Genomic DNA, 7,940 nt, shown 5'->3' on the forward strand with positions numbered 1-7,940 from the left:
ACCTACAAATCTCCTTCAGACCCATGGCTGGCAAGGTCATGAACCCATCACAGGGGACTGCTGACTGTACTACTGTTTACAGAAATAGGTAATGCTTTCCCTATAGTCAGCCCTTCTACTATTGTGTCAAGTGCTCCAGGAACTGCATCTCATGTCCAGGCCATTTGCTGTTGTAATTATTTCCTTAACAGATGTGTGATCCCATCCATGTAAAGAAATGTTAGTATTTGATTTTCTTGGAAAAAAAAATTAGAAAATAAATCAACAGTGCTTGTATATTAACCTGAAGTGAAGAACCCTACACAATTCTGGAGCCAGAAGATACATTAAACTTTTTACTGAGGACAAATTCTTGGATATACATCCTTGTTAATTTTGTTCTTCTTCTGCTTTCAGAAGCAGAGGAAAAATGAATCTGAACTCCCCCAGGCAGTACACAAGTCACATTCTTCTCCGATTGTTACAGATTTGTTTTAATGCCAAGTTACTCTGTCTCTTTCTATATGGGGCTCCCAGAAGCCCTGAGCACTTTTATTAGTATTGTTAAGATAAATCTTAAATGAGATACATAAAGGTCTTTTCATAGTCCAAGTCATCTCAACTCCAACTCCGCACTGAGCCTTACATTTACACATTTGGTTGTTTTGTTTTCACTAAATTGTCAAGGCTGAGCCGCCTTCAGTGTTTTAAGAACTGTCACGAGCCTGTACAGAGAACTACATCCTGATTGGGGCAGGTTGGTGCCCTCTGTACCAAAACTGGCATGTCAGACAATCACAAAAAAATCAGTCAGCATACTCAGGCTACCCTATGAACCCAGACAATGACTCAGGCTTTTGACAAAGCAGAAGCAGAAGACTCTGTCTGGTCTCACCCCTCCAGCTGAAGGCCTGGGTGTCTGTCCCCTTTCTTTCTGCCTTTGGAGTGCAGGGGTGCAGGCACTTGCCAGCTCAGGTCTGGAAGCAGCATTGCTGCATCGGAGTGACAGAGCACTGGAGCCAGTAAGCTGTGCTGAGCTCCTGCTCTGCTTCTCCACTCCAGCTGGCTTAGACCCAGACAGCTCAAGTTTCTCTGCATATCACTTCCCTGTTCTCCAGATCCCGGGGCCAGCACAGGCAGAGGCAGCCCAGATCTGTTTGCATACAGGATCTAAGTTGTCTTCCTGTTGTGTGAAGCAGAACAAAGATGAAATGAAAGGGATGGCAGCTGGAATGACACAGCTTTGTAGAAATTCCATAACCGTGCATGCTTTTCCTGTATCTGGAAAAAAAGACACACTTTTCAAGTATTTTGCACTTGCATAACGCTGCAGCTGTAGAGTGTAAGCAAAGAGCAGTAAGCAATTTATTCACCCACTGCTGCTTTCCTCATGCAACAACTCTTTCTCCCTACTGGAGAGAGCATTTTTACCTGCTAAGAAGAATTAGCAGTAAGCTAGAAAACAATTGATAGAGCTTTTTCCCCTCCCCTCTTACTTTCTGCCTGCAGTGATTTAGAGAAAGTATGATTTCTTTGAGGAAAGTAATCACAATCTGAAGCTGCTGTACTAACTTCTGGTTAATACCGCATGAAAGCATTCAGGGAGCTCCTCACCCACTTCCTTGAAAAGTCTAGAGGACAAGAAAATGAAAGCATATGACACTGCCAGAGATGAATGACGTACATCTAACATTCATGCCTTTTTGTGCACAATCTGGTCACTCTAAAGGATGGTCATTCTTCTATTGAATAATGATGCAAAATTATTTCTATCTCAATGCCATGCTTTCTGTACAGTTGCCTAAATATGTTCCTTGCAGGAATTCAGTTTGCTTTCATTTCAGATTACAAATAAGAAGAGAAACCAAAGCAATAAGAATTACACAAATCTAAGTATGTGCTTTTATTTTATACTTTCATGGCACATTTTGATCTGTAAACATTAAATTACCAGTTCCATTCTTCTTATGTTGAAAATAACCACTAGACATTTGAGAGAATTACCTGAGATTTAAAAAAAAAAAAAAAATTAAAAAAAAGAGAAAAAGATCTGGCACCTTTTACCTTACTCACATACAGTACCATTTTAGGAAGACTTACAAAAGGGAATGTTTTCCAAAATAGGACAGTTTTCTTTTGGCTATAAAGATATATAAAATACATCAAAACACCATAGAATGATCAGCCTTATTCAGAGGATATGGAAAGTCACCGTTTCAAACAATTCCATTAATGCATAGCTGAAACACTGCATCAGTCCTGCAGCAGCATGATATCCACGTTGTCATGAACACCTTGTAAAAGTAGCTCTCCTTGATAAGTGACAATCTTCCGTCGTTTTGCAGCCTTAAGAGTTCCCACCAGGGCTTCAAAGAGGTTGGCACACTTTTCATCAGCAAACAGCACACCAAATTTCACACTCACTTGTCCATCAGCATCTAAATCAAAGATGTAATGTGAAAACACATGCAGATTTCCTTTTAGTTAGGAGATCGCTGGGGAAACAAGGTGACACAGTCAGAACATTGAAAGTAAATCCCATTGTGTCTCCCAATTTATTGGGGAACATATTATAAATGCTGATGAGAAACGGTAGGCAGAACTCCTGCCTGGTATAACTTTCCATTTTCTTCCAAAGACTCATATCAAGGACCACATATCTGCTATGTTTACTTTTACTGATGACTTTCTGAAATGTATGACAAGCACAGGCTACTGAACCTCTTCAAAGCACAAGGAGGAAATTAGTTTTAAATAATTAAAACCCTAGAATCCTAGATTATCTCAATTTGAAAGAGACCTGTAAGCATCAAGTCCAATTCCCTGCTGCTTCTACCTAAGTCTAAACCAAACATTAAATATTTTTTTCACATTTTTATTTCACTCATTAGTATTTGAGGTTCACATTGAAAAGGCTGCAGTATGAACTCATTTCTCATGCAAAGCAAGAATTTTAAAATATATTTTAAGGTTAGTGAGGTTACTCCTAAAAAGCAGATGCAGTCATACAAAACATGACATATATATATCCCTTTAGGTTTCAAAAAACTAGTGGAACTGAACAAATGGCATTAGAACTGCCATATATGAGCATATAACACATCCACAAACTGCATAAGTAATTGTAAGGAAAGAGGAGTTTTAGCAATAAGAAACAATCTTAAGAGAAAGGGCTACCTTCTAAGCAAGATTAAGGAAGGCTAAGACTACACCTATAACTTCTGGATTAGTTTTAGGCATACAGATCAATTTCTTCCAAATAATACAATCATGAACAGAATTGAAGTGTATGAATTTTGAAGTACAGAAGTTATCAAGGAAGGAGGTGGAAGAAAAAGGTGCAGCTTTCGTCTGTGATCGCTATAGTGAGTATTGAAAACCAAAAGAAAAGGTGAATCTTCCTGGTGATTTTAGTGGGAGCAGGATTTCAGGCCTACATCCTCCCTGCTGCAGAGGCTTAAATGTTTAACTTCATAACAGAACTACTTTAAAGGATGGGACACAGGCAGTACCAGACAGTCCAACATTAAGTGCATATGCAAGTTTTCAGTTTACCTGAGCCTGCTTAATTAAATTTGCCAGGTTCATAGGTTGATATAACATGACTACATCTGTATGAAATATATGTCATATACATACATGCATCTATGACATGACTACATCTGTACAGTCAGAGATGTTACAATACTTACTTTTGGTTCCCAGCCGCCGAATCTCCTCCACTAAGAGGCTAATTTCATGTTCCACGTTCATTGTTGCCTACAAGCAAAATAAATTTTTATGAAGTTATTAGGAATCCTGTAAATATCCTTTGCACTGTTCTGGCCTGTTCTCTGTTCTTTAGGAATGTCACACTTCATAAATCCAAGTAGCCTGGTAACACATGACTACAGGATAATATAAGATTTTAGTCTTGAACAGATAAAGAAACTCTGCACCTCCACATTTGAAGGAAAGTGAACAGAAACTACAATCTTGGTGCGCTCCTTACATTTGTGTTTAGAATGTATCTCAAAACATGAAAGATGTGGGAAGGTCAAAGAGGAGGAGCCTTGCTTGTTATGAAGAATGAGCTTAAACTGCCACAGAATCAGAGCAACTCTTTAATGCCACAGGTCTTAAGGGGTTTGCAACTTTGCACCAACAGCCTCAATTAAAATGGAACATTTGCCTTTAAATTCCTCTCTGGGATATGTGGTAGATTTGGTTTTTTAAATCATGCCACAGCTTTCCACATATGCTGGCAAGGTACTGCAGACATCCAGCCAGTTACAGCAGGTCTACACACACGACGTCTGAAAGGACAGCAGTTCCTGCATATGTGCCGCTAAGAGCAGAACTGATCCAAACTATGCAAGTAATCTAAGGCAGCCAACGTTTATTTTCATTCATAGTGATCCCAAGGAACTGCCAAACATATCCTGGACACCTGTGACACACATCAATTTTCACCAGTGTACACTGATGCCTTGCAACAGTTTAGCCATACACAGCTCAGCAGCAGGCAACACCACAGTCACACAAAATGCTATTTGGCTACAGAGTGTCCAAGTTTAAAAACTGAACACCTGAAAGGTGTTTTGTGATCTAAACTGTGCAAAGCAGCACCAACACAATGAAACCTTTAGATGTTGAACTCCTTAAGCAAAATCTTTGGCATTGAGGTTAGCACAAGAAACTGGGCCTCACAGACAAAGCAAAGCGTCAGATGCCAACAATGCAGCCTGGAGCAAAAACCATTGAGAGCTTCTGGAGCTGAGCACTGTCTAAAAGGTGCTCATTGAGCACCAGACCCACTCTATTGTTCAAGAAGCCAGTGTTCTGCACTGGTAAGTAAGTGGAGTTAAAAAACTGACAACTGGATGCATCACAAACTCTTCATAAGAGCTTCCCCTCCTTTCTTTTTTTATTGAGTTAAAATAGGTAAAAGTGACATATTTCCACCTCTTACAATAACCCCTTTACAATTTACAAAGGGCAAAAAAACCCTTTGCAACAGAGCCTGATTTTTAGATCCCAAATTCACTTGCAAAAAATCTGTCTTTTTAACATGCGAAACTGAGCAAGCTTAACTATCAGCACGGGTTTTGGGCAAAGCCCCTTTCAAACTACTGTTTCATCCCTAACACGTGGTAACAGTAACTACTTAGAGCTCCAATTGCTTTAGGTGAACTCCTAGATTTTGTTTAACTCAGCCCTAAAGAGATTGTCACACATCACCAAGGAAATATGACCCATGTATTAGAAAGCTTACACTCTCATTACTAATTTGTCAGACTGCCAATTTTAATATTGGCATAATTAACTTCTCTTTAAAGATGTCCTTTTCATTTTAAAGGCTCTTTTTTACTTTTAGCTGTTTTAAGTTCACATTAATTTTATTTTCCCTCATTCACGTATACCATCAATTTAAATAGCAGTATTTAGAATGAAAAAAAATTAATTCTATATTATTAGGGCAAAACTGAGAGAAGTGTGGCTATGCAAGGAGTAAGGAAGTAGTGAAGTAAGTACCACAATACTTAAATCTTTATTTTATACTGTCAGCTACTCAACACACCACCTATCAAAAGTGCATGACAACTATTAGACTGTAATATTTCTGACGCCAATACACCGCTGGAAGCCAGCGTGGTTTTTCACTACGTGGTATGAACTAAACTTCTCCTTATTTGGTAGGAGGGCGCCGAACCGCTGCGAACGCTCACACATCTGTCACCCACCGCGCCGACTCTCCCCCCGCAGACACCGATGGCTCCTCGGCGGGGCCGCGCCGGGAGCAGAGCGCGGTCCCCTTCCCACACCCCACCGGGATCCGACTCCCGCCGCCGCCCGCGCAGGAAGCACCGGGAAGGGGCCTCGCCCGGGCCAGCGGCAGCCGCACCCGCTGCCCGAGCAGCGCCTCCCTGCCCCCGGCGTGGAGGGGTGGGAGCACGGCAGCCGCCGGGGCGGCGCCCCCGCCCCGCTCCCGCCCGCCGCCACTCACCCGGTGCCGGTGCCGCTGTCGCCGCTCGGGGCCGCCGCCGGCCGAGCCGTGTCAGGCAGCGCGGGGGTGTCGGGCGGGGGGCGGGGGCAGGGCGAGGGGGCGGGCGGCCGTAGCCCTGCCTCCGCCGGGGCCGGGCCGCCTCCCGGGCTGGGCTCCCACCGCCCCGGGGCGGCGCTCCTGGCCATCTTGGGCTCTGCCGGTGGCGGAGGCAGTAGGAGTCTCCGTGCTGTCCTCTCTATCTCCGGGTTATGCCAGGGCTAAATTCTTCCCGTGACAAGGGCGTTAGTAAGTTTTTTTAGGTAAAACGCCTTCCAAGGCCAGCAGCTCCCTCTCTTCCAGAGGGTCAGATTTCAATAATGCACTGTGTTCCTTCAGTCACTTTCTGTCACCGTACCATACCCCATGCTCGCCATCTCTGCGGGCTTCGCCCGGTGACATCGTGCCACGTTCTCTTCCTATGCCCCCCACATTTATTTTCTTCTAGAAAAACAGTTCTCTTTCCAAAAAAAATGAAGGAGCCGGGTTAATACTATTTAACTTCGATAAAATTGTGTTGCAGTTTATCTGTTTTTTCATTCAGCACCCACACCCTTGCACTCTACACTGCAGAAAGAATGCAGTTTACTTTTTTCTGTCTTGTATCATGGCATTCACAACTGCTCTCGTCTCTCTTGCTTCCTCTTGACAGAAATACTTACATCTTCTCTCAAGGAGTCGGGCATTAAAGCTGAGTTGCATTAACTCCTACAAAGCAACGAAGCTGCCGCCAACCCCCTAGTCATAGTCAAGGCTCGCACCAAACCTCTCCAGAAAATTCACACTGGCGCTGCCGAAAGCGTTGCTGTTCCCAGCTGTTTCTCCCACCTCCTTATCAGGCATGACTGCCCTTAAAGCAGAGTTGATATGAGAAACTATTTCCAGCCCTTGCATTTCACATTTATCTGCACTAGATTCTCAAGGTAAGGCTAAGATACTTTCTCAGACTGTGAGCTGCGCCAGTCAGGGCTGGTCCCTTACTATATTCTCCCATCCATGGCGTGGGCATGAATAAATAGCTAACAGCACCTTAAACCACTGAAGCTATCTCTGCTAGGGCTTGAACCTGCAACTAGATAAATTGATTTGCACAGTGGAAATGATGCCAAGAAGATCATATTTTTATCACTCCAGGGATTGTAGTCCAAGACCATTGCTTTTTCCTGGGATTTTTTGATGGTGTTTTCAGGAAGAGATTAGCTTTTCCTTAGAATAATCACTGTTTATTAGTAACAGAATATTTGGTTAGTCAAAAGAAACCCCATGCTGCTTTCTGCTCAAGGAGCTATATATTCAGCAAGTGATAGCATATCAAAACATTTTCTGGAACAGATTAGCTGTATTTTACATCAGTAATGAGTGCTCTTTTCAAAAAACAAACCCTGATAGTTCAGAACACAAGTTAAGATTAAAAGGGCTACATTCCTAAGTTGATAATTAAGTAAATGACATTTAAATCTGAATTGAATCAAAAGACAGTAAAAGTTCCCAGGAAAATGTAGTATCTAAAGAGCCCAGATGCTCTGTGGATTGTGATGCCATATACGCATACTGTTTTTCTGAAGGTCTTCATTTTGTTGGCCAACGCAATGCTAAATACTACAGTAAAAAAGGGTGGTTTTAAAGATAAATCTGAGATAAACCTTTTAATAGGTAATCTAATTAGTATGTTAGCAAATATGGTGAAGATTTCGGTTATTTAGCAGTATAGAATAAAAGTGCTTATCTTCTGGTTTTATTGTTAACAACATGCTTTCAATTGTACATACTCTAGATTTCTTAATCATCAAAACACTATTACATTTGCACAAATAATGTAGGCCTTGCATTATGCTTTGCATAATGTGGTTGTTCTTATGGGTAATAGTTTGGGACTTTTCAGACCAAAAGGATTATCATTATGCTGTTGATGAAATCTATGTTAAAAATTCTTTTCAGT

The 7,940-nt window shown here is 41.9% G+C and overlaps 1 protein-coding gene across 1 annotated transcript; it reads right to left on the reverse strand.

Annotated features, from left to right (window-relative positions):
• Positions 1-1,858: 1,858 nt before the first annotated feature.
• Positions 1,859-6,044, reverse strand: ABRACL (ABRA C-terminal like). The gene is made up of 3 exons (XM_032682792.1): positions 5,966-6,044; positions 3,672-3,738; positions 1,859-2,417 (listed from the first exon to the last, which is right to left on the reverse strand). Exons 2-3 carry the CDS (start codon positions 3,730-3,732, stop codon positions 2,233-2,235), a joined length of 246 nt encoding a protein of 81 aa, XP_032538683.1. The 5' UTR covers positions 3,733-3,738; positions 5,966-6,044; the 3' UTR covers positions 1,859-2,232.
• Between the last annotated feature and the right edge of the window lie 1,896 nt (positions 6,045-7,940).

This window comes from Chiroxiphia lanceolata, chromosome 3 (genome assembly GCF_009829145.1).
Source record: "Chiroxiphia lanceolata isolate bChiLan1 chromosome 3, bChiLan1.pri, whole genome shotgun sequence".
In the NCBI taxonomy this organism is placed as follows: Eukaryota; Metazoa; Chordata; class Aves; order Passeriformes; family Pipridae; genus Chiroxiphia; species Chiroxiphia lanceolata.

What these genes read in the sequence shown, in the direction of transcription:
- ABRACL (XM_032682792.1), bottom strand. Translation starts at nt 3,732, where the DNA reads ATGAACGTGGAACATGAAATTAGCCTCTTAGTGGAGGAGATTCGGCGG. An exon ending in TCGGCGGCTGGGAACCAAAA is followed by an intron (nt 2,418 to 3,671) that starts GTAAGTATTGTA and finishes TCTTTGATTTAG; the next exon opens with ATGCTGATGGACAAGTGAGT.